At 43.5% G+C, this 27916-nt stretch overlaps 1 protein-coding gene across 7 annotated transcripts in view; it reads right to left on the bottom strand.

Annotated features, from left to right (window-relative positions):
- The window catches only part of sox6 (SRY-box transcription factor 6), a 136242-nt gene that overhangs the window by 94169 nt on the left and 14157 nt on the right, over positions 1-27916 (bottom strand). For 6 of the 7 annotated variants that reach the window (XM_056607953.1, XM_056607955.1, XM_056607957.1 and 3 more), the window contains exons 3-4: positions 21850-21920; positions 13853-13903 (exon numbers count right to left, since the gene is read on the bottom strand). In XM_056607953.1, coding sequence (XP_056463928.1) covers positions 13853-13887 — 35 coding nt within the window. In that variant the 5' untranslated portion in view covers positions 13888-13903; positions 21850-21920. The remainder of the gene's footprint in view (positions 1-13852; positions 13904-21849; positions 21921-27916) is intronic. The other variant, XM_056607956.1, reaches the window with a different exon arrangement.

Here is a 27916-nt window from a genome sequence, read left to right as displayed (position 1 = left end):
GGGAGAAGGGGAAGGGGGGAGAGAGGGGGGGTCCCACAGAGAGAGAGAGAGAGAGAGAGAGAGAGAGAGAGAGAGAGAGGTTCCAATAGAGAGAGAGATGGACAGAGAGAGAAAGAAAGAGAGAGTGTTCCGGCCTATATATAGCGGACAATATTGCACACATTTAGGGATTAGGAGTTCTCTGAGCCCCGGCTCATATGGCACGGAATGCTTTGAGTCATGAATTGTTCCAGACGATCGTGTTTCAACATCACGCAACAACCTCTGTTTAATTGGTGAGCGGTGTTGTGCACGGCCCGTCCGCGGAGAGGTCCCATGACCGCCAGGCCGAGTGTCTGCCGCTATCTTCTTTCCTTCTTGCGTCGTAAAGACCCCCTGACTCCAGCCCCCCAACCCCCCAGCCACACCCCCCCCCTCCTGCCCCTGCCTCCCTTGCACGGGTAACCTTTTATATACAATGGTGATCGGCCAGCCGCGCGTCATCACCCCCACCCCGATGCTTGACTCCTCCCCCTGCCCGCCCGCTTGTCTGTGTATGTGTCTCTGTGTGTGTGTGTGTTTGTGTGTATGTGTGTGTGTGTGTGTGTGTGAGTACGTGTGTGTGTATGTGTTTGCGTGTGTGATTCCCAAGACCTCTCCCCTCTGTGCTATGATCCTATGTCCCTACAAGGGGAGCATTTTAGACACCTTCCCACATGTGCTCAGCCCAATCAAGAGGACTTAAGCCTAATTCAATAACGGATAGAAATAACATGTTGGCCATCGCAAAGACAAGCCCAGCAGTGGCTTGCACCAATGCACACACATGTCCACCAAACAATATGTTTTATGTGTGTGTCGATATGTGTTGATATCTCTAAACCATGCAATTTTAAATTGATATATGTGGATGAAATAACACCCTGAGATACTGTTAAAATAACTCAAACTAATATATATACATAATACATAGATATTATAATGTTATTAGTGCAAATAATCAGTAAGTATCTAAATGTGATAGAAATATCATAAAGAAACCTGTGGATTATGGGGTTTTATCGTCTCTGCCTTGGGTGTATGCATTAGCTCAAATGGCTGCATGTGTGTCTGTGTGTATGTGTGTGTGTGTGTGTGTGTGTGTGTGTGTGTGTGTGTGTGTGTGTGTGTGTGTGTGTGTGTGTGTGTGTGTGTGTGTGTGTGTGTGTGCGTGTGTGTGTGTGTGTATGTGTGAGTGTGAGAGAGAGAAAGAGCGAGAGAGCGAGAGAGCGAGAGAGAGCAGAAGCGACTGTATTTCTCCTCAGGGGTTCCTCCTGTTCTAACAGGTGCCATGGTAGGGTTCCTCTGGGTTCTTCACCTGCCATAATGAGATATTACTACCTGACAGCTCCCAGCTGGATGGGAATTGACATGCTATTCACCATTTAGCACAATTAAATTATCACCCTCCATTGTGATGCCTTGCCATGCTGTGCCACGTTTCTGGATACCTAATACGCTTGTATCAGAGGCAGTATATCTCAGTTGTTACTCTGTCTTTTAATGCTCTCTCTCTCTCTCTCTCTCTCTCTCTCTCTCTCTCTCTCTCTCTCTCTCTCTCTCCCTTATGCTCTCTCTCTAATCATATTTATGTCTCTATTCTTCACTCAGCTCCCCATACATAAATAGGAAATACTTAAACAAAATACAAATACAAACAATATACAAAGGGCTCAAAGGTACAAAGGTACCCTGCAGTACACCAACAGCTACTTCGTTTTAATGGATGTCACTGGCATGGTTTTTCCATCATTGTTGACCTTACAAGTAAATTCAATTAATGCCTGGATGTCACCCACTCCTCAGTCTCTGTATCCACCCTGTGTGATCTCGTACTAACTATAACAATTACCCACGTTAAAACCCCCCTCCCCCGACTCAGGACAAATTATGCAAGCCGTCTGAGGTGCACACTTTACATATTGAGCAGGGCATTGATAATTGCTTTGCAGGGTGAATAATTTCTGATAATATTCTTTTAGAGGAACTTCTTCACATCTCTCGTGTAACACTTGTGCGGCTGCATGAACCCAAATTTATAATCGCCATGGGTGAACTGAGCAAGCCGGCGTGAACAAAAAAAACGGGTGTGCTCGTGGCCATGGCGAGTGGTTTCATACGGCGGTTTGGCACATACCACTGAACAATCGAAACTCTGAGAGTCAGAGTGCACAAGCGGCCCGTCCTCAGCGATGTGGTGACAAAGCAGTGGCTATGAATGCGTGGACTGCCGGCGCATTTGACAAACGCTGCCATCGCGGCGACTGTGAATTCCACTGTAGTGGGACAGCCTGGTGTCCCCTGGCCATGGCAGGCAGAGACGGATGCAGGTGTCATTGTGTGTACAGTATCTGTCTGCTCACACTCTCAATCTTAGAGCTTCCTCTCGCTCCCTTTCCTCCTGCTCTGCACCCATGCAGAAACACACTACAGCCAGAGGCACGCAAGCACGCGCACACATACCACATTCACGCACACAAGCACGCACAAACTCTCTCACAAAACTGCTCTCACGAGTTGACTTTTTCAGTCTGACTTTTCAGGCTGACTTTTCCCTTTGTGCTTGCTGATTCTGAAAAAAACTAAACAGAGGTCCCAAGACAGCAACAGGTCTAGGCTCAGTTCAACTTAAGCTTTGCTCTTAGACAGCAAGGCTGCCCAACTCCCCCGAGGTGAGGAGAGGTTGCAAAACAAGAACATGTACCACCTCATTTTCCTCTAGCCTGCACGCGCTCCCTAGAACTTCTAGGGGATGGAGATCAGGTTCCGCTGCTGTTTTGGCAATTAGGCAAACATTGCAACGAGACAAGCCATCGAGCAACACAAATAATTTGTTTAGCGACAGAGAAGCTTTGTGGCTGGCCTTCTGGTTGACAGTAAGTTATGAGCCCTTTGTGAGCACAGGGGAAGAAAAACAGGGCTTGGAATTTGGAAGGAACCTAATAATGCAGAATTCTCCTGTCCGTTGAACCTGATTTTCTTTCCTTTTTTTGATTTCAGGGAAACAATCGAGCATTGTTGAATGAAAAGAAAAAAAGCAACAGTGACAGATGAAATATAGAGGGGGCCCCCCTTTTGGAACATGGCTAACAAAGCCCTATTCAGGCAAGGTCCATTCTGTCATTTATAAAGATAACTTGAGTGCACTTGAGCGTTTACGGCAAAGAGTTTCAGTTCAACAAAAAAAGTGTTAACATCTATCACAGAACTGTGGCGCAGGCCCAGGCTGCCAAAAATAAATAGGAGACACAGCAGAAGTTTCTAGAGGGATGCATAATGCATGCAAAGGACATACAGAAGCCTGAAAGGGAAGCACAAGTTAAAAAGGAAGACATTGAGTGCCCTGGAGAAAAAACAAAATCTTACATTTAGGGCCAAATAATCAAGAACAATGGCTAATTATGGAAGATAATCTTGCGGAGAGCAGGAAAAGCATAGAGTGTTGGTGACAGTGAATGGGTCTCAAGGGGAGGGGGCTTATTGTGTTTGCATGGCAGGAGACTCACGGCTCTCAGTCTTTGGCCTGGGCATCATGAGGTCATTATTGGCAGCCTGCGCGCCCTAAAGTACGCAGGGTTGTTACAACGGCCATGCGTGACATCTGGAATGTGGACACACAGTGGCACCGCACTCTCCGGTGCAGTCCTACTGGCTTTCTTTGTCAGGGTGTAGAAGGCCATCCCTAGCCATGCAATAATCAAATGGGGAAAGCTGTAGCATCTGATGGCAGAGAAAAGCTTTTTTGTTCTCACTCGTGGATATAGGGAAATTATTACCTTCAAATTGTCGTCGTTTTAGCAGCTCTATTGTGACAGCACTGAGCAGGCACCATCCCCCAAACCAAATTCTTAAGTTTCTACATTTTTCACCATTCATTCACCAAAACTCACATGGTTCAAAAATATGTTGCAAAAACGTGACAAAGAAAGATGCCAAAATTACTTTATTATTCTACACATATTCGCCCTTCCGACTAAGGCATGCAATTCTTACTTTAGAAATTACACACACATAAAAATGTGTGTGCGGAATTTCTTTTTGGGGGATTTTTTCTTTCAAAGGTATTCTTTGTGTTTCCTTAGAGTACAAAGAAATAAAAAAAGGTATTCTGCTTGCTGTTTGTGCCGTGTGTGTTGAGAAGGAGAAGGCGCAGGGTAAAATTAGAGGGGAAGGAGAGCAGCCACATTTCGCTCAACGCGTCAATCGGAAAATCAGAAAGGGGTAGTTAATTTGCTCCACCCAGATGAGGCCATCTACCAGAGCCATGATGAATAGGGGTCAGACGGACCACACCTCAAAGATTTATGATTAAGCCTTATTATGTTGGGGAACTGACATTGATTGCTGATTTAAACCACTGAAACCAATTCATTTGCCCGCTGTTGAATAGAAAGCATGGTCAACAGTGTGTATCGCTGTGACAGGTTGAATGTAAGGGGAGAGCAAAAGTGAAGGACCAAATGAATGGCTGGCACCCATCTCTGTTTGGAGGTGGTTAAAAGTTGGCCTGGCTGATTGACAGCTGATACAAAAAGAGAGAGACTAGGGCAAAAAAAAAAAAACGAGAGCAGAACCAGAAAACCGTGCCATTGATCTGAGTAATTGCCCTGAAATTTAGTTCGCAGAAGACATGTACAAGCTGCTGTTTTAGCAATGCTAAGATGGTTTCATTCACAGCACTGCAATGAGAGAGCCCAGTGTAAATGAATGTGAAACATAGCCCTAATAAAACTCAGAGCTGACAGACATGGTTGAAAGGGGAAAAGAAAAGTGCTGTATTTCCACTCCAGGAGAGCAGGCACTGTAGTGGATTAGACGCTGACTGTAACAGAAAATGTCTAAGCAGTCCATTGCTAACCATGTGTCCGACCACTCAGGCTCTGTTTCAGATCGCTTCCGCAGTCTGGTGATTCCTCCCTGAAAAAATGAAAAAGATAGCAAAGCCTGTCCGTCAAAATGAAAGTCGAACCGTCAGTTTACACCTCATGCAAACTGTTGCCCAAACAAAAACGGGCAGTGGTTGGTACCACACGACAGTTTGTATTCCCCTTGTAAGAACTGTGATGATATTTTCATTGTCCTGCTGCATGTCGTCCCTCTAAATGTGGTTGTGTGGATTAGCTCATGTTTACAAATACAGTTTCACCTCAATGTGTGTATCCATCATGTGTTTACCGTCTGCTTCCAAATACATTTGTCTACGACAGCGTCTTAGCAGTGAAATCATGAGCTACATTGCTTTGTTTAAAAACAAAAGTAAAGAAAAAGAAAAAGGAAGAAGAAAAGAAAGAAGGAAAGAAAGAAAGAAGGGACAGGAGTGTGCGGCCAGGTTTGTGTCTGTGTCTGGCTGGGGGCCAGGGGTCTCTGGTTCCCAGGCAGCCTATGCCCGGCTCTGTTGTGGTTTTCTGCACCACAGTCATTACGCTCAGCCTCAGCCCAGCACGGCGCTACGCTACCGCGCGCCTCGCTCCCTGGAACCACCAGGAAATAATCTGGTCATCTCAAACTACTCCTATATATCAACCAGGGCCTCCCTGGCACAAAGAGACCCATTCTATCCCAAAATAACATTTATGACAATCCTTTTTTCGGCTGAATAATGGCGGCCATCATAAACATATTAAACAAAAATGTTCCCTTTTAAATCAGACATTAAAAGCCGTAGAGTAACAATGGTTTATGCCTAGGAATCGCAGTGTTAATATCTTTCATAAATAATGTATTCCTGTGTGCACAAAACCTTTGAAATGAGCCGTGTATTGAAAAACTGCTTAAATGTGTACAAACACATCCTTATAGTTAAGTGTCAAAACAGATGCAACCACCCAAGGGGCCAAACACCCATGTGCAGGCATTGTGCAACAAACAGAATCCACAAACAGTGCTCTGGAAACTGTTCATCTGTCTGCCTCAAACACATTTTAACTGAACAAAGAAAAACAGAACAAGAAGACAAATAGTGGGTGAAGGCCAGACAAATATTTGCCGGCATGATAGGGATTGTGGCTCAGCGACATGAGAGGGTGAGGGCCCGCCCCTCCCCCCCTCCCCCCCTCCCTCCCGTTGCTTGGACTTCAGCCCCCTTTCTGTACTGTCCTCCCAGGCTGGACAACATGTGAACTCCGGGAGAGCTGGTGGGAGCAGATGTGGCGTTTCACAGCCAGGCCACCGTCTAACCAACACACACTCCAAACAATAGCTGGGACTCAACAGTCATAACAGTTGATTTAAAGTAGCATGAGTCACTGAGTACCACAGACCAAGGCTCATTGGTCAAACGTCAAGCGCCATAACGGAGAGCCAGTGCAGCACCTGTCGAGGAGTTCTTTCTTATGTACGGTATATTGATGCTTAGATGCAAGTCCCGGCGCTCCAGAGTGATCCGGTCAGTAAACCCATTACATTACTTCAGACTAACTCCTCGGACTGCTGTCGAGCCAACCATGGGTATAAACATACACCATCCTATCAACCCTGATTACATGCAGGGAACAGTTGCGATGGGGAAACGTGTCAAGCCATAGTGCCGTTAACTACACTGCCGGGGAATCACACACCCGCTCACTCTGCCTCGGTCCACAGACAGACAGAGGTGTCCTTCCCATGAAAACAGGCTTCAACTGGAGGACACATAAGCCATGACGTTACTGTTGCTTTTGTCTCAATGTAATTTACAAGCAAGTCAACGCATTGGAATCTAGCAGCTAGAATACAAGTTCATAAATAAAAACAGTGTTTCAATTACCAAACTCTACACCCTAGATGTTTATAGACTGAACGCGCGCTAGCTGTAACTGTAATCCGAGCTTATTTAGATGATGCAATCCAAAACACTTAGGAAAACAGGGAAACAGAACGTAAAGAAGCAGCTCATGCTGCTCTTATGCCGAGTGCAATTACATATGACTGCAATTTGAGGATTAATTTCAATATGGTGTTATATTAAAAAACGAACTACTATAAACTCCCCTGGTCTTTGGCAGTTGGCTCTATATATGTGTCTGTGTTTGTGTGTTGTCGCCGAGGGTGTGTGCGTGCAGGCTGGGGGAAGGGTGTGTGGGGGCTGAGGAGTTGGGACAGTCAATAACCTCCGTGCTTGGCGCAGCAGAGTGGCAGCCCAGCACCACGCCGGGATATCGGCTATAAATGGCAACTGCATCACTTCACTAAAAATACAACTCCCTTCCTTCTTTTCCCTCCATTCTCAATTGTGTCTCGGATTGGACCAAATTGGGCCCAAAATACCCTCTCCACGTCAAGGGCAATAAGTACAAAAGATGTAAACAAAGAGGCTAATGATGGCCGCAGGTAAAGCCATCCGGGTGTACATGTCAAGGAATGGCTAACAAATCCAATTTCCTGCATTTCAAGTCAGTGGGTAAAAGCAACACACGCCATACATTGTATTATTTAATTGGCCTTGATGTACCGTTTTCCCCTGGCACTGGAAAAATAACTTTTCAGAATCCTGTACAAATGCTGCCACTCAAAAACATTCAGAATTTCCCACATCGCTCTCACAGTGGGCGTGCCTGCGAAGAGCTTCGGTCTCTTCCATGAAGCCCTCTGGGGGATTGCATCATGGGACAGGGTGTGAGACTATGGTAGCAACATAGGGTAACATGGGGGGAAATACCTCATGTTGAATGATTCATAAACACCCTGCACATCGGCCAGTTTGTCAACCAGCAGGGACTGCCCGGTTCTGGTTGCTATGGTGGAGCTGGCTGTGCCCATTGCCAAAGCCTCATACACACACACACACACTCACTCACACACACACACACACACACACACACACACACACACACACACACACACACACACACACACACACACACACACACACACACACACACACACACACACACACACACACACACACACAAACACACACACTTACACACGCATGCTCACACATGAACACGCACACACATACTCACATACACACAAGCGCACACACAAACACACACTCACAGACACACAAGCGCACACACAAACACACACTCACACACACACGCTCACACTCATAACCCCACACACACACACACACACACACTCACCCTACAAACACCACACACTGGACTGAGTTCTGTGAACAAGCTAAGGAGAGGTTAAGGAGAATTATGTCTCAGCCACACCACACGTGCACATACAAAGAGCACAAACACAGATTATAGAGCAGTGTGTAGTTATCGTGTTTTAATTGAGTCTCAGCCATTGCGGTGTCTGTTATCCCTGAGTGGGAGCATACATTGGCCCTCTCATTATCGAGCTGGCTCTTTATCAGGGGTGCTTGTTTGATACAGTTAGAGTTAATTCGTTAAGACTCACACACCCAGAGTAAGCACCGATCTGCATATCCAATAACTTCCGTAATTATGTGCACAATTCATCAGATGGGATGTGATTGCAGGGGGAAGAGAGTAATAGAGAAGAGCATCGAGGTCTGATTCCTTGAAGACAGAAGTCTAATCACAATGCTAACATGATAATTGAATTGTAAATTGAAAGGCTTAGCTCTTGGGGAAATGATAGGAGCGCTGGAGTGCTGAGGGGAGGCCCACCATTGAGACCCTACATACTGAGAAAAACATGGCACATTCCCTCATAGAAACATGAGGAAATGTTTAATTTGGAAATGTTAACAAATGTTAACATTTGAATTGAAGAAAATGGGCACTACAAAACAATTTTGCTTAACAAACTGTGCCAACAGCATGAGTTATAGAGACCTTTTTTTCAGATACAGTCTTAGAACCTGACACTTTTACACACCAGAATCAACTCCTAGAATCATCCTAGTCTCACACTGAGTCTGATCCATTCTCTTCTTCGCACCTTCTGCTATCTATCCCCATCACAGGATTCCTATTCAGCTGTCTGTAACTATTAATTAGTTATGCCACAATCATTAACCTGTGCTGCTGTTCCGTTGGCCTGGGCCATAACTTAGCTTAACAGACATATTGCTGCTGTAATAAGGGACATAAAATCAAAAGAGAAACACTGCACTGCCGTAGATCATCGTAGCCCTGCAAAGCCTCTTAGGCACAGCATCAGAGTTTAAACATGACCTAAATGTAGGAACACCATGATGTTTCGTCTTGTTGGTGTCCAAATCCACTGTATTGGGCAATGAGCTGCATCAGAAATCTCTTGTTTGATGCAGTATTTCATTGAAATGGATGAGGAATAACTGCACAAATATACTATGAAGATTAAAAGGTAAGGCCTAGTTTTATCCACCCGTGTATCTTGACTGAGGCCAATGCCAGTGTATTTACGCTCATGTCTCAGTAAAACAGAAGCAAGCGGCAGTCTAAGCAGCTCCGAGCAGCTCCTAATTGGCAGGTTATTCTCCTTCCAAACCTCTGTTTATTTAGCTAGCAGAGGAGCAAGTATGTTACCCCGGCTGTGCTTCTCCCCCTTGGTACGTCTAAAATGGCTGAACCACAGGTTTTGTGTTTGAAGCAGACAAATGGAGGCAAGAACAAACAAAAAGGGGGAAAAAAAAGCATGGTTGACCTTTACTGTCCTTGGATTACACGTTGACTTTTTTCTCTCCACTATCCCCCAGTGATCTCGCCTAACAACTCCTTACCAAAGAGCCTATTAGGCCTGGATCCCACTTTGTTGTTAAGAAAGGGTCTTGTCCTTTCAGAGCACTCTCTTTTCTTGCCATCCATTTTTTCAAGCCTAGGTGGTGGAAGAACACAAGCTCATTGTTCCCTCGCAGATGGAAGTTGGAGTTACTACGGTAACAGCTCTAATCCCTCCATTTACCACTTTTCTTCATATTGTTGGTCTATCGAGTGCTACCTTTTAAGTTGCAGCAACTGCTCTAACTCACTTTGAATTAGCTATTATTTTATTTGCCAAAAGACAACATGATGAATAAATCGAAATTTGCGAAATAATGACGTGCTGCGGGCAACCATGTCTTTTCTCCTGAGGCCTGCTTCAAGAATAACAATAATGAGCCCATTATTGAGGATCACACTTTAAAATGCCTGCCCTGCCACCAAAACAGAGGGCATAATTGTTCTGGTGTTTTCCATACAATCAACAACCCATTGTTGGTGACTTGAGAACTAAGGGAGCAAAGAATGGATGCCATAATGATTGCTCTGTATTGCCATGAAGACCTTGCACAAAATCATCTGCTGCAGAAGAGCCCTGACAGACTACTGATTTGTTTGAAAAGGACTGTGGATGAAGACAACTGTCTGGCTTTTGAGAAAAATGTGCTTTCTCCTCTTTTGTCTCTCTTGCCGCTTAAATAGCCCCCAAGCCGCATTAGAGAGGAGTCTTTTATACGCTGAAAGGCTGGGAGTCACACAGGCTCATGTGAAGGGGCCACAGAGTTGCTGCAAAAAAGAGACATTTACATAACCTTCATCTATCTCCGGCTGCATTTAGCACGTTACAAGGTGAAAGTATGTGTGCCTGTGATTGTTTTTAATCATTCGACAGACCACAACCATTGCGCCCATAGAGGATATATTCATTTATTTTCTGTTATAACGCTGCTGCCATCGATACATTAGATACAAATTTCGATGTTTATTTTAGAGAACTGAGCTTTATCTAAGATGTCAGGGCGATTTGATTAGATTACAGAATATCCATGGAATGAGGGTTATTGCATTAGCTATGAAGCCCGGGACGTGAACAATCCCATCCAGAATATAATATGCTGACAACTGGTGGAATAAGATCGAATGCTAAAGAGGAGAAGGTTCCTGGTCTAAACCTGGTGCAGTGGGGTTGTCTACATGTGGCGCTGTACCTATGAACTGTGTGCTATTGTAAGGTAGTAGAAGAGCAGAGGATGGGAGGGGGGCGGGATTGCTAAGTGGGCCCCTTAGCCTAGTCAACCTTCAGTGGTTTCATTTATCTTCGTCTTGTTAGGCTAAATTAATTAACAATCTCAATGTTGTACACTTTCTCCTTTCATTACGTCAAATAATGGCAGCAATGTAGGAGGAGGTGCTGTCCACTGGGATTAGACAGACACTGCTAGAGACGTCTCTCTCTCTCCTTCCCCATCTCTCTCTCTCTCTCTCTCTCTCTCTCTCTCTCTCTCTCTCTCTCTCTCTCTCTCTCTCTCTCTCTCTCTCTCTCTCTCTCTCTCTCTCTCTCTCTCTCTCTCTCTCTCTCTCTCTCTCTCTCTCTCTCTCTCTCTCTCTCTCCTTCTGTCACCCTACACTCTACATTCTTGTTGAATCGAAACTATAGGCTAATAATTATATGACAAAAGCCAAACAGTTTGAGGTGAGCATATTTGTATAAAGGCTCTGCTGAAATACAATTTGCCTACTTTAGAATTCAGAAAACACTCTGCTACAGTTAGGAATATATTGCTTGTCATGAACTGGAAGTCCCAAACAGCTCAGTCACTTCATATCAGGATTCAGTGCGTAAATAATGAGCCCACCTGGTTCATTCTCCCTCTGAGGAGCTTGATGTCTTTCTCACAATGACTATGACCGAGTCATTTTAAATTATTCACATTTCTCAAAACTTTGAGAGTATCACTTCTCCAACTTGCCAGCAAAGTGTGTGTGTGTGTGTGTATGTGTATGTGTATGTGTATGTGTGTGTGTGTGTGTGTGTGTGTGTGTGTGTGTGTGTGTGTGTGTGTGTGTGTGTGTGTGACTCAAAACCATAACGGCTGCTTTATTAGAATAACGTTGGTCTGCCCAGTCTGTTCCTATAGACATATGCTCATGGGACTAGAAGAAGTTAAGTCCCGTTAGCTGAACACCATAATACTCATCCTGGATTAACATGATAACATGTGCCTTTTGAGAGCTACACAAAAATACATGTAACAATTAAAACACAAGCTTGACTTCATGTCATACGTCACTGCCATGGCACTAAAATAACTCCTTTTGACCCAATTCAACTTATTTTTCTCTTGTTTTTTCTGCCACCAAGTCTACTCGCCCTATCCATCCATCATCCATGTATCAACATCTTGTTGCTATTGTCTCTGTTTTTAACCCCACTTGTCCCCCCACCCCCACCACCACCGTATCTTCACCAGGCCCTCCCTAAAGGACACCAGACTCAACCAAGTGGAAAAAGGGCTAGCCCTAAAGTAAAGCCTGCCTTTAATCTTCGCCTGATTTTTGAGATGCCCATCCTCCAGTCAGCACTCAGTGCGACAGAACATCATTCAGCTGTCCCTCGTTGCATTGAAACAGACATTGACAGAGGGATGTGGATTAGGAACTGTGTTAAGTCAAGAGTCATCACTATGTTGCCTGTTGTAATGTTGGATATTTTAGGTTGTCTCTTGGTTAATCTTTTCTTGTCTTGTAAGAATATGCAAGAAAAAAAGTAATCATGACATTCTATGCTGCTGTTATGATACACGCCTAGGACAATCTCCAGGAAGTAGCATTTGTAAATACAGGTACATGTTTTTCAATGGAGTACCCTACCCAATATAGGACTGCATCAATCAAATCCAGGAAAATCCTATAAGGTATGGTATAATGCTTAACTAATAGAGAAGGGTTGTATGATACATATATGGATTGTTTTTTTTTAAACACAATTCTTATGAGACATGCCTTTGCTTACCCAAACGTTTTACATGGATCATTAATTGAAAAACGTCAATGTTAAGGTCATGGTCAATTTATTTTTGTTCTATTTGGGATCCCCTGAAATTACCTTATGCAGCGTGCTATTAAGATGACGCAACAGGCTATTTTCTGATTGGGGGTCTTTCCTATTTGTATTAAACTGTCTTTTCTTATTAAAATGCCCCCAACAGTTCAGAGGGGGAAAAAAAAAACGGGTTAATTTAATCAAATAAGTGACCTTTTGAAAAAGAAATCAAAGCAGATTCATTAGCTTTAGTAAAGTTTGGCTGACAACAGCTTTGAAAGGCAGATGCTGCTGCGGTGGCTTCTAATGAGCAAGGCCTAATTAGGGAGCGATGCTGGAGGTGGCTCCCCAGCTCACACACACACACAAACACACCAATTGTAAATACACTCATATTGACTTCCTCTTTTTGTGACAGCACACATACTTAATTAGTATCACTGGGTATGGGGTAAAGACAACACCAAAATGGTAATCTCTCTGGTAGGTTTTAATACAAACACAGCACAGGAGGAATTAAGAGCCCACATCCCGTGGCTGGTAGCCCGGCCACGCCCTTAACCCCCACACTCCCCCCATGTAGATAGTCAGTCATCCAGAGCAGACAGAGAAGTAGATGTTAGACAAAGGCATGCAGGGACGAGACGCAAAATAAGCAATATATTGGACTAAGCTGTGGAGAGCATAAGCAAACATGAAATATAAGCCTTGATCTGAGCTAGGAGTGAGCCGAGATGCACTCTGAAGCTGACTGTAGGAGTGTAAGCATGCTGCTTGTAACACACACAACAGACAAGGTAGTATCCCCTTCACTTCCGTCTCAACTACACACATGCATGCATGCGCACACACACACACACACACACACACACACACACACACACACACACACACACACACACACACACACACACACACACACACAGAGACACACACACACACACACACACACACACACACACACACACACACACACACGCAGAGACACACACACACACACACACACACACACACACACACACACACACACACACACACACACACACACACACACACACAGAGACACACACACACACAGACAGACACACAGGAGAAGCTCTGAATAAACGATGGGGGTGTCGGCTACTGTTGGTAACCGGCCCTGTGGTTCCATCCCCTGTCCTACCCGACCCTTGATCCGATAGGGGACAACAGAAAGGAAACTAACCTCAGTAAATAGCTGCTACGAAGAAAGCCCTCCATGTCAGCGCGTGGGGTTCTGCGGCAGGAGAGATACACAGAATAACCGTTTAAACTACGGTGACATTGTCAGAAGGAGAGAGATAAAGAAGAGGCTAAGACGGAAAAGCATGGAAGTAAGAGAGCAGTAAAAGTAAGAACGAGAATAATGTAGAACGTACGCTCGGGCTTGTCTCTAATTAAAGCGGTGCCAGCACACAAGAACAGAATCTTTCCTTTTTATTTATTTTTTCATGAAACTGACATCATTAATTATACCTCTCCCCATCCAGGGAGTGGATTTGCATACAACGTTGGTTTGAATTGAGAGGTTAATGATATGTCTGCATTAAATAAACTCTTTCTACGGATCTCCATATAGCCTTCCTCCAGCGCCGTGCACAACAATATCTGTATGTTTGTGGCCACAGAAGCCAGGGCAGCAGCCCTATTCTGCTCAGATTAGGTCCTACGGTGGTCCAGCTGCAACCCATGTGTGGCAAGGGAAATGTGGCTTCTGGGAGCCCAGCCACAAGGGACTCGAGCTGGGACGGGGAGGGCCAATCAGGCAGAGGGATGTGGTCATGATGTCATCACTTGCAGGGGTCGTTCAGAAGCCTCACCCTCAATTTATGTTAGTGGAGGCACATGGGTAAAAATGATTTCCAACAGGTTTCCATTAGCCTGTTATTAGTCTGTAGATATACGCAGTTATGTTGTTGAAAACGAGCTAGGAATTGATTTGGTGCTGCTCTTCCGCTACCATCTTCAGTGTTTCGAAGTAAGGCTTCACAATCTAGCATGAGATGTGTTTTGATTATGGTCAATAGACGTGATTTCTGGGAAATGATATCAACGCAAAATTACAGTGTAATGGCAGAAAGTGTTATCATATTGTATATTTTTAAGTGTTACAAAATGCATCTTTTTGTAAAATGTGCAATGCTATAAGAAGAGAAAAAAAACAGCAGCAGGATCATTCTCCTGAAGGTATAAAACCCAAGATGACATCATGCGACAACAGAGTCCTTCCTGAACACCTTTCATTCGGGTGACATGAGCAATTTGGCATTTTCTGTGTGTTCTCCACTGGCTCTTGAGACAAAGCCCGCGAGAGAATGAATAGAATGAGGCCGGCCCAAGGACACTGTGCCTTTCAGACTGGCCCGCGTTTAGTCAGGCAATGGAACCACAGGGCCCAGAGGGCTCGCCTGAGACTTTTCTCACAATAAAGTGTCTTGGGGAGGGGGGGGGGGGGGGGGGTAGCGGAGGGGGGAGGGCCGCTATGGGGCTCTCCCCCCCCCCCCCCCCCCCACCACTCAGGAGAGCCCAGTGCACAGAACGCCATCAGCACCAGCGCAGCACAGCACAGTGCCGGTGACAACGTGCGAAAACCACCGTCAAACAGCGCACGGCATAGTGCCCCGCAAATAAAGCCTGGTGCCTCCATTCTCCGAGTGTGAAAAGCATATACAAACACTGCGGCAGGCAGACACACACACACACACACACACACACACACACACACACACACGCACACACACACACGTAGATTAAATGCAGAAGCACACATCGATGCACGCACATCTCAAAATGAAAAAAAAAAGAAATGTCTACGGGCTTGGCCTGATGCTAGCTAATTACATGATGGCATTTGAGGCAGAACCTCCAACGTTGCAGGGTAACGAAGGGGACAGAAACACTAGAAGACACCCAGAGGATTTGGTAGAATCACAGAAGCACACCAGTTTAAGGGAAGGAAGTGAGTCAGTCTCTATTTCGATCTTTGTTTATGTTCTGAAACCTCTCTATCAGTCCTTCTTATATCTGCCATTTACGTCTCTCGCTCTTTCTTTTTTTTCTTTCTATTTTCCTTCTGTGCCAGTGTTTCCTCAGCTGGACCTGCTGTCTTGTGGTCATGGAGACAACTGAAGTTAGCCTATGGAAGCAGAGGTGCGGTTTGGAGACCAAACTCAGGAAAAAGTGACTGAGCCGCATTGTAGTTGCTCTTCTGTACGCATCTAAAAAAGAAAAAAGGAAAAAAAGAAAAAAAGGCGAGCATGGGTTTTTAAATTAAGACCAGGCCACAATCCAAGGGCAGTGTTTTTGGTGAAGGAGGAGAGACATCAATGTTAAAAGACACAGAGCTGGCCCAGGATTGGTCAGAACAGCACGGCAGCCCTTGCGAAGAACGTGCCTCTGCCAAAAAAGCGCTCGCTCTGCCTAACCAAGCCCTCTTCACCATCTGCAACAAATGAGCTTTATTAAAGCTGTACCATATGGACAACAAGCTAGCCATTAACACTGCCTCAGCGCATCCCCTTAACCTAGTGCACGTTTTGGACTTCCAGTCAGGTTGACTGCTGATTTAATGTGCTAGCGGCAGCCATGCGGGTCTTGGCATGAGGCATTCATCTGTGCCTCCACTCTCCCAGAGAACAGATCGCAAGACACGACACACGGCCTTGTGTTATTCTAAGTTGAAACACCAAATATCACTTATTCTAACATTTCAAACAGGCCCTGGGGTAAGCGATGGATGGACAAGACCAATCAGGCGATTAAGTCTCCAAAGCAGAAACGCAAAGCTCAAAACCTGTGTGCCTAAGCTGTGGAGCTTCCCCAGCAGTGGTCTGACGAGTGGTTTTGTTTCTCACTTCTTCCACAATGATGGAGAGAGCAATTGTATCCTCTGCATGGAGCCAAGATGGCAGTGATTAACCCTGTGGGGTGTGGAGGAGGGGGGGAGAGAAGGACTTTAATCCCTGTAGGCCGGGCGGCCATGTCGACGCCTCTCCACTCTCATGAGTCATGGGGGCACCCACCCACTGCTCACAAAGGTCTGCTCTCTTCTCCACGACCATGACCACAAGGGTTACGATGAGCCACGATGAGCCTACATGTGCTCTGATCCAGACACAAAACATCCACAAATGATGCCACAGGCACACAACAATCATTTATGTAAAGTAAAGACAAAAACTTGCAGGCCAATAATCAACAGGCCAATCATCATTTTCTAATACGGCAACATGGACAAATAAAATAAAGCTTTTGAACTTTGATCTTCTAAAAATCATTACAATATTGTCGCTTCAGTGGAACAAATTTTGTAATTTCATGAATCTGAATCTTTATAGTACTTAGGACTAACTAAAGGCTCCTATTTGGAAAATGGTTATGTGTCACTCTTTGTGGTAAGAAATAAATAATCATTTTCTAACGTTATTTTCTATAACTGCATCATTTCCAGGAGCCTCTTTGTTTTCATTTACTAGCCAAATTAAAGGCATTTGTTAGGAAAAGATAGAATATTTGCTTATGCACGTCGCCCAAAAAGGTGCCTGCGACTGAATTACAGTTGGATAATTGTCTTTGATCAATTTAATAGGGATTTATGCGTCACATGCTGCTGTCAAAGATACGTTTATCCATACAGAAATCTTAACATGTCCATTAGGCTGTGTGGCTGGACAAATGCCTATTCAAGTACACATTTTAAAGTACTGGTGCAAATCATTATTTCTTTTAAATATATCACTTTACTGGCTGTAGCCGTAAGGTGTACCACAACAAGTGCTCACCCTTGGACACATGCCACTTTGTTGCTTCCCTATGCAGATTTCCAGTGATGTGGTAGAGACTAGCTGATGACAGTGTAATTAAATAGGATTCTGGGAGCTCCCAGTGGTGCAGGAAACATGTGTGAAAGGTACCATTAGAATAAGAGAAGAGAGATCCAGGGAAAAATACTGTCCAAGCTATTCCCATATCCCTCCCACCACCTCAACACAAATCACACACACACACACACACACACACACACACACACACGCACACACGCACACACACACACACACACCTTAACTAGTGGCAACAGTGAGCCTTCAGCCCTTCCCCATATCCAAACACACGCACACTTCCACACACACACACACACACACACACACAAACACACACGTCACGTCAGAGCTGCCAGATAAGTAGTGAATTAATTTGTGTGCGCCACTCCAACATTAGGAAGGTGTGTTGAAAGGTGTCTGCTCATGTTTCAAATTAAACGCACTGCTGGTCAGCATTAGCACCTCGCCACCCGTCGCCAACTGACACTTAGGGGGGGGGGGGGGGGGGGGGGGCACCGTTCACACTGGAATAATTAGAACATGTCAGGAAGAATTAATTTCCTCATTTTTCAAAAGGATACACAGAAATTACCATGTTATTATATGACAGGGTCCCTGGGAGGATTGGATTAAATTTGATTTCTTGCGCAGCCCACACAACAAATTAAAGTCATAAATAAGATGGAAAGAAGCAGGGCACAGAGCATATGTTTATGGCAATGAGGGAAGCCAGGGGACCAGAAACAACTATCTTCATTTCATTTGGTGTAAATCGGGCGGACACTGTGTGTCTGAATGACAGTGCTGGCTAATGGCTGCGGATTAGAGGCTCCTTGGTAGGAGCGCAGAGATCTGCCCACTTAGCTATAGGAGCAACATGAGGTGCTCTGGGTACGACACTGGGTCTGTTCCAGGCAGAAGGCGCATCAGAGGTGGCAAATTAGCGCATGTACAAAATTACGCCCAAACTGATCCAATAATTCAATAAATACATAATTGCAGAGATTATACTCATTGGTAAAAAACAGTGATTTGATTTTTTTCATTCATCATTCTTGAACATATGGGCTAGTAATTTCAACCTGGATTTTGATCCCGCATGCTGTTTTGAAGTCATTTGATTTCTGTTATAGCCTTAGAATATGAAGCCATAGTCCAGAGTTAAATTGTATTTGCATCGGACAACGGCCACATTGCTAGTTACTTGGTAACTAAAAACCTGGCAGCAGCATCGTTGGACTATAAAAAACGACACTAGAAATGAGGTCTGTCCTCGACCAAGATTTCACATTGTTGAATCTCAATTGTCAGGCCAGACCCATTGGCTACTGAGCATCGAATCCTTTATCATATATTTTTTCATGTATTACTTTACTTTTGTGTGGTAAAAACGCTTGAAAATAATCAATTGGCTTCAGGGTTTCCCACAGCTGTCAATAGGCGCCGATCAAAGGTTTGAATCGTGGAAGATTCGAGGTCACCCCTGCTTGAAATACTATCTACTATCGCTAATGTATAAATCGTTAGGGTAAGAATAGTATGTGCAGATATGTATAAAATTGTCTGCATGTAAAGTGGGCTGCCGACCTACCAAGGCTGGTTTCCTGGTGATATAACATGTGGCATTTAGATGTTTAAGGAATCTAGATTCATAACTGATTCACAAGAATGAAACAGCCCTGTTCCTCAGCCATTCTGTATAAGTTCAAATTCAAAATCTAAAGTCAAATACAAATGCAGCGGTCAATTGCTAGAAATTAAATGCTCATCTTAAACAACTGTGTTTTCTGTCTAAGATTAGACTTGTTAGCATATTATCACATTTGAATAGAGGCTTCCCAGGGAATAGTTTATTCAACTCTGTGGAAACGGGCTGTCATTACAGCCTAGCACTCCCCTGGGCACCACAAACTTTAAATAATTTGCGAATCAATTAACTGGCTACTCTCAACGCAACAGGGATTTCACACTCCAGGGTCACAAAGCATTATCAGCTGAAAGACGATTCATGGCGTTTTGGGAGAAAAGTTCATGGTTGAAATCATTAATTAATTTTACCGGACTTTTAGTTATGCATTACTTTCCGCAGCTGGGGTAGCAAGAAGATTAATGGCATATTATTTGGTGCTGTTTTTTTTTTTTGCCGTATATCGCTTGTAGGTGAGACGCTGTCCTCCCGTGCGAGGAGTGTACCTTAAAATGCAGGAAAGCAGCCAAGTCCATATTAGGTTTTTATTCTCTAGCGAATGAAATAAAGCCCATGAAGACATTCCCCCCCCCCCCCCCCAAAAAAAAATGGAAAATCAATCTTATAAATCGCAGAGAATATAGTGCCTAACTTGAAAACATCACAGAACGTGTTCAATTATATCCCTTTAGGGCCACATATTAAGAAGATTAGGCTATTGTGTTTGAGCAGTCTGTGCAGTAGTAGCCTGATTTATTTCAAATAATTATGCCTTATCGTCCAATTGAAATCTTGCCATCTATTTGTTTCTTTGCTTGATACTCAGAATGGTCATTGCACTAAACGATTAATAAATAATACACATAAACTTTCTAACGGTTACCATTGGAATTATGCAGTAAAGGGATAAGCATTTATATTTTCACAAAATGGTTCCTTTTCACCGCTCACATCAGGTTTTGCCATCATTGCACAGAGCTGCTGTGTGAAGCCGCGGTCCCATCGCTTATTAGACAAATGCCACACACTAACAAAGCGTGCATTTCTCCTTTTCAGACACTCCAACATATCCCCAGGTGTTTCCAAATGGGATCGCAAAAGAGTGATTAAACATGTCCCACGGGTGCACCGTACACAAACAGAATCACTCTCTGCCTCATTTTATGATTAATTAATCATGTAGATTAAAGTTGCACAGGACCTAGATTCATGGTTGACTGTGGTCTGGCTGATGGAACTGCACAGGAGACGGGGATGCTTCTGCTCGGAAGAGGAAGTCAGCTTAGGCAGGAATAAAATGTGAAGGCCGGCCTCAAGGTACCCACGCCAACGTTGCCGCTTCCAACTAACGCACATCAATGTAGAACGACAACACAAGGAGGGTGATTTCATCGTACCAAAGATGTCAGTGGTAAATAAGTGCCTTTCATCTTCACACAGATACAATGCTCATGGTGAAATCTGAGCAAATAAAAATAAATGTTGGATTTGAGCAGGGAAGAAGTCAACAAGAAAGACCTGAGACATTAGGAGTGCAGAAAAAAGACAACAAAGACCAGAACAAAGACACACATGCTTTCAGCTGACACACCATGACCACAGAAGTTCAAAAAATTTAAGTTAAAAGACATATTTCACAGCTCAATAAGTTTGTTTCATGTCTACGCTTGGAACCATTGTTGACTATTTCTGTTTCATGCTTTCTCTCCTCTGCGGTGCGCAGTATGTTGTTGAGTTGAAAACAGTGCTTTTGAGGCATAAGTGTGCCTCATTGATTAGAGACCTCGAGTTATAGTCATAAAAGCCTGCGAGATGTCAACACCCTGGCTAACGGACATACCTGCTACACAAATACAAAAGATTTCTTTTTCTTTTTTTTTTTTTTATATTACCTCACTGTTCCCGAAGATCAATTGAGCAATTCATGGCAAACTTTGCAACATTGTTGGACTACGCCGATGGAAGTCCACACAGAACACACAGGTGAATATTCATGAGAGCTGAAGAATGTTAAGGTCATAAATTTAAGAGATAAGAAAATGACAGATCCTTTCATCAACAGCATTATTATCACCTGGTCCTTTCTACTGATATATTCCTGAGCTGACATTTAAAGAGAATATTAATATCACCTTACTAGGTAGGCTTTGTGTGCCTAATATGACCACAGCTATGATCTTTATTAAAGAGTTCACAGGAACAGCATCAGAAAATAGGCTGTTGAAGAAAAAGATAGTAGGAGGAATATTCACTGAGCTCTGTTCTGCTTTATAGGCCAAAAACACTGCATTGTAAGACTGCAATATGTTCTAATGAACTTTATCTTTTGCAATTTGTGAAAGGATCTGCAAAGTGACGGCTTGTGAGTATCGCCAAAGATAGATTCTGGCACATCTCCAGAACTCTTTAGAAAAATAGTGGTTTATAATGAAGCACGAAATAACAATAACAAGTGTTGCTCTCAGAAAGGAAGTGAAACGTGTACCAGTTGATGCTAAAGGTGTGATTTCTGTCACTAACCCTACCACATAGTCCTGTGTAATTGTGCATACATTGTGTGACTGATATCCAATTGTCCAGCTCATTGGGTGCAGGTGTTTAATGTGTATGGAAAACACCAGGTGTGAATGACACGTGGCTGAAAAGCAACAACTGAAGAGGCAAATTGATACTTACAAAAACTAAAGGACTCAATCCCCAGCTCCCAGTTATCACTGGTTGGTTGACTTGGAACTTGTGAAATTGACCTGAAACGTAACAACAAAAAGAGAGAAAAAAATACATTTAATTTTGTGAATTTCTATATTAGACTTAAAGCAAGAATTTTCTTTAAAATGGTATGAAAGACTTAAAAACAACAATATAATATAATCAGTAATCAGGAATTAAATAATGAGAATATAAAAGATTATGCAAGATAGAGAAGAGAGCAGTATCAAAAGTATCAAATGTTTGAACAGTCTGAACATTCGAGACACTCTGAACAGTCTGAACATTCTCAACAGTCTCAACAGTCTATGCTACTTTGCTGAGGACTGTATTTTGGTCCACAGTGCTCTGACCCTCAGGGATTAAGTTAGGCCGTTGTTTAAAATGCACGTCTCTGCTACCTCATTAATCTGTCCCAGCGTCTGTGAATTTCTCTCATAAACATCTTTCATATAAAGTGGTTTGTTTTATTTAATTTTTCCCCCCCCCCCCCCAACAGTGCTTTCCCTGCTAATGATTTATTTGGTGGCATGCTCTGCTCGTTGCGCCACGTCTCTTGAAGTCCCGCAACCAAGAACAAACATGGAGAAACGGTCGCATGGGCCATTCTGGCGTAGGCTATTCCAACCCAAATACCACACAAATTATTTTTCTTCAACAAAGTAGAAGGAATAACAAAGTATAGAAAAAATAATTATGCAAATACAGTTCGTTATCTTCTATCCTTTCTACTCGTACAATTGATAGAGATCTCATTACCCCCTCATTTATACAATTAGCCTGCCTCATAACTGCCAATTAAATAAGGACAGAGGTTTAGAAGGTTATGCTTAATTGAACCCTCACTAATTTACATTGCTGTACTGGGTTTCCTGTGACTCGGGCCAAAAAGCCACCGACAACAAGACCAGATAAACTACCATTTTTGGCATGTGCAGAGCATGGCATTGCAATGGAGAGAAAAAAACTGATAAAGGCAGATGCCGTAGCCTCAAGGTTTGTTAAAGACAACAGAGGAGAGGGAACCCAGTGACCTGGGTGGCTGAATTAATTCAACTTCAATTCAATTAAATTCTATGTTGTGTTGTTGAATCAAAGACCCAACACCAAGGCAGTGCATGCAGGACATGCATTCAAAACACAGAAATAAACTCAACACACACACACACACACACACACACACACACACACACACACACACACACACACACACACACACACACACACACACACACACACACACACACACACACACACACTCATTATGACCTCATATTAGTGCCTGTGATATGCATTCAACAAATACTGCCTGCTGAATACAGCGTTTTATACATTATGCTAAAAACTTGTCATTTTTTATCAGTTGGTACAATCAACAAGCCTTTGAATGTATAAAGTGATGCTAATTGATAACAATGAGATGAATAGAAAATGTAGAGTATATTCTTACTGCCTTATTGTTTAAATTAGTCTAATCATACACCCCATGATGATAGGAATATTTAATTGTAAATAATGAACGATTCCACAATTCGATTGCGATAAAACAAGTGTCGTGTTCCCAAGGGTGCCTGCTCTGAATTAGGCGGAGAGTCAGGAAAGACAAATATTTCCCTTACTTAATGTAATCACATGACTAAGTAACAGAAATATTAGCAATTAATCGTACTTATGTAGTTCAATTTATTTAACTAGTGCTTCTGCATGAGATATAGACACACAGACAATATGTGGTTGGTAAATAATAAGCCATTGTGATGCAGTTGATTGATTATGGGAGAAAAATGTGGTCTATTAACTACATTATGGCATGAAAGAATGTAAGATAACCGACGCCCCCCCCCCCCATCAAACACACAAACACACATGCCCGCGAACACACACGCGCAAATCAAGACATAAGCATGCTCTTAGGTCCAAAGAGGCACTCTAAAATTAAATGACGGGTCAAATTCAAGGCATGTGTTCATTGACAGTATGGAGTATACTTTATTTGATTAGCCCTGCTGAACAGAGTGTTGTGTCTTCCACCATCATATGACAGTGGATCAGTATCAATCGTTTGAACAAACCTCCAATGTAGTCATAGCCAAAAGTGCCCTAAAGAGGGAACATGAACTATTGCTGAGAATAATATGTGACAATAAATGTATTTCTAACATGAAGTTATTTCTAACATTTCAGAGTTGTCAAATATGTTGGTGTGATGTTATTTTCATGTTGATAAACGTACATATGTGACATTGTCATATATGCATGTGTGCACGGACATTGTTTGTCCGTGCACACATGCATGCCTGTGTGCACGTGCCATGTGCCATGTGTTGTCTGGATATCTCCAAAGCAGGCCAAAACTTGCACTTGAACTTGACTATTTGGAATTCATCCATATCTGGAACAACATATTATAAAATGCGCTCCCAATTCTCAATTCCATATCCTCTCTCGTTCTCCATTCATCTCTCTCTCTCATTCTCCATTCCTCTCTCTCTCTCTCTCTCTCTCTCTCTCTCTCTCTCTCTCTCTCTCTCTCTCTCTCTCTCTCCCTCTCTCCCTCTCTCCCTCTCTCTCTCTCTCTCTCTCTCTCTCTCTCTCTCTCTCTCTCTCTCTCTCTCATAAACACTCTGAAGTAGGAAATTTGTCGATGCAGTTATTTTGACAATGGGGGTAATCTAGGCCATCAGCAGGTTGGCCCCCCACCTGCCCGCTGTCTGGTTATCTCTGTGGAAGCAGGAGCCCCATATAACCAAGCCTTGGGACCTGGGCTGCGGGGGTAGTTTAGGATGCAGGGAGTTGGATCTATATGAGGGAGCACCAGGGTAAGAAATGCTAAAGAGGGAGGAGGTACAGTTGTGGGAGGAGTTGGGGTGGGGTGGGATGGGGTGGGATGGGGCTGGATGGGTTTGGCCTGGGTGTGGAAGTGTGGAACATCCCGGCACGAAAAATGTCTAATGCCCCATTTCAACACAAGCGATTGTCCGATTCAATAGCCAATTCCACAAAGTCAACCCTCCCTGCAATTCCATCAGCTGTGAAATACCAAATGACAGTTGCCTTGGATTGAATAGATACCAGAGGTCTTGGTTGTTTGAAGGACGGGGAAGGCTCTATCGCTGGGCAAGGTAGGCCTGCTTAGTGGGGGCATCTTTGGGGGAGGCAACCAGAGTGTTTGTGTAAGCAAAGCCTGATCATAACCTCATTAACCCAGGGCTCGGGGTGCCTGCCTGTATGCTGAACTACACACAGGCACACACAAAAGCATGTGGCTCCAGTGCAGTGTCAGAAAGACAAGCTTTATTTCTACTCAAATCCACCATGTAATTAAGTTACTGGGTGCTGGAAGGCAGCCAATCACATGCAAACAGCTGTTCTTCGCTGCTGCACACCGTTACCTGTCATGGCCTCTCTTCATCTCCACTCTTTTTCATCTTGCTCTTTTCTATTTCCCTTTATCTTTCAACCTCCTTCCCTGACACACACCGTCACACACACCTCCACACATGCGCACACACAATATTGTACACATACACATAGGTGCATGAACGCAAACAAACGTATCAAGGTTTATTTTTCGCGCGGCTGCAAGCTGTTTGTCGTGACACTGAATATACAGTGGACCGGCTGCAAGAGAATTCACAAAGTGTCCGGCACCCGTGTGTCAGCCATTACTAACTAGGTGACACTAAAGTCAAAATATCTCCTTGGAGAGGGCCTGAAAACAGTGACAGGCATTTTGACTATTGCCAATGCTTAAGTGCAATCGTGTCGGATAAAGTGAAAAGAAATGGGTAATTGAGCATCCGTCTTTCTGCCCCGTTTTTTTGTTACAAGAGACGGCCTGACTTGGTGCTGGGGCTGAACAGGGCTTTCATGCTGCAAATACATTATGTGTCATTTCCTCTGCCTCAAATAACAAGAAGAAAAGTCCATTTACTGAGCATCTGGGCAGGGGTGGGGGGAGACGGAGAGAAAGGGCGAGCGAATAGAATGTTTTCCTTCACGGTGGGTAACCATTCAGGTGCTTAACGCCAAGGCACACAACCAACCTATCAATTCCCTTTGATTCTTGCACAAATAGTCTTCTCTCAAAAAAGATCATACGAAAGATCACGCAATCGTACGACCCTAATCCATTTCATTTAGGTCTTAAATCAGATTGCATGAAATCCCGTTCATTTCCCCTTATTTTGAAATTATTAATATTGAAGGATATTTAATTATTTCTACCTTTGTTTGTTTGTGTGGCTCTTTCCTTGGTTCTTTCTTTCTTTGTGTCCGTGGCCGCTCGTGTGCGTTCCAGTGAGTTTAGGGTGTATGAATCTATCCTAGTCTCTCCACTCCAGGTAATGTGTTTATTTTACAGAAGCCATCTTCTAGTTTACTGGGTGATGGTGTTTCTCCCTCTTATCGCCCGGTCCTCGCGGGGCACTTTAGCCTCTCAAATCCTGTTCACCACATACTGCTTTTTAGAATCTGTGAAATGAGTGCCAGAGAAGCGTGGCCACAATGTCTGCCTGTGTTGCCACCGGACTCCAATGGGCTCTGTGCTTTTTTTGTCCAGGGAAATGCATAAATGGACGTTTTTAACACCTCAAAAGGAGGCAGGGCCTTTGTGTGGCCACACTAGAGCCGGCTGCCGGTCTCCTGAGGAGGCCGACATGCTGAGTGCTGGGGGACAAAGAGCTGGAGGAGCAGGAGCAGCGAGGGCATCACTCTGTGTTGGGCAGCAGTGGCGCCACACACTGAAATACACAAGGTGGTTGAAACGCACGTATGCTTTTCCGGGGGGGGGGGGGGGAAGAGTTTAAACATACATTGGCAGTAAAAAAAAAACATTGAACCCTAATGGGGTAGTCAAACCATATCAATTGCCTACATACACATAGTCAAATGTAGGTTACATATAATGCACTAAAAGGTAATAATGTATTTTGTATTATATATATATAGAAATATTTGCATTATAAGCCTTAGATGCTACATACAGTTGACTACTCTGTGTATGCTGGCAATTTATATGGTTCGACTTCCCTATAAGGGTTAAATGTTTTTTCATATATATTTGTGCAGTAAGAAAAAGCAGAAAGAGTCACAGAAGGAAAATTATTGTGGTATCAGCAAAGTAACACTATGAATGCTAAATTTAAATATAATGACTCTTGTTCTATAACCAACCATGAAAACAATTGTTGTTAATACATTCATGCCTAATCGAACCCCCAACACATTCAATAGACACTAGACAGTGGCCAGTGCAACAAACTCTGCCATTTCCGACTTATTGATTTCAGCTCCACAATTTGAAAATAATTTCCTAATTTCCATGCCAGTTTCTACCTCATTTGAAGTTTCTTTCTTTTTCCCATGGACAATTCAACCCCCAGCCATTTACAATCAGTGTTTATGCAGTTTAGATGCCTACAATAAGCATTTAAATGCAAATATCTGTGGCTTGTACAAAAGAGTTACAACTTTGTCTGTAGCGACATAATCAACCTGCAATAGTCTCCTGCCTAAGTGGTTTCCAGTGACAGGGCCTTGCGGCATCTGTATTCAAATGACCTCCCTATTTTCGGTCTCTGCATAGCGTCTGTATGTTTCCTGCAGTTCGGATCTAAAAATCAATCCCATGGTGAATTAAACCAGAAAGGAAACAACTGATCCATACATGATCAGGTTAAAACAAGACATTGGTCTCGGCAAATGATCTACTGTTGTCATTTAATCGAGAAAAAAAATGGCATTTGTTGTTGAAAAGTAGAACTTATCCGGCTGACACTGAATCGTACCAGTTATATCGGCATAACAAGATGGGCTACAATTTAAGCAGCTAACATGTTACTAGTCTTTGTTTTTGTCTCAGTAAGGTTGAGATAGTATATATATATATATATACATGTTATTTACATTGAAATCCCTAAAGAGCTGACTTCTGTGGCCCGTGTAAGATTACAACTTCCTTGTGGCGCAAAGCTCAATGGAATCCACCTACTATTGTGGTGATGCTAGTTTGAGTAACAGTACTAAATGGCCT

This window comes from Gadus chalcogrammus, chromosome 14 (genome assembly GCF_026213295.1).
Source record: "Gadus chalcogrammus isolate NIFS_2021 chromosome 14, NIFS_Gcha_1.0, whole genome shotgun sequence".
In the NCBI taxonomy this organism is placed as follows: domain Eukaryota; kingdom Metazoa; phylum Chordata; class Actinopteri; order Gadiformes; family Gadidae; genus Gadus; species Gadus chalcogrammus.
The sequence above is the reverse complement of the archived record's forward strand: the minus strand, read 5'-3'. Positions and strand labels throughout refer to the sequence as shown.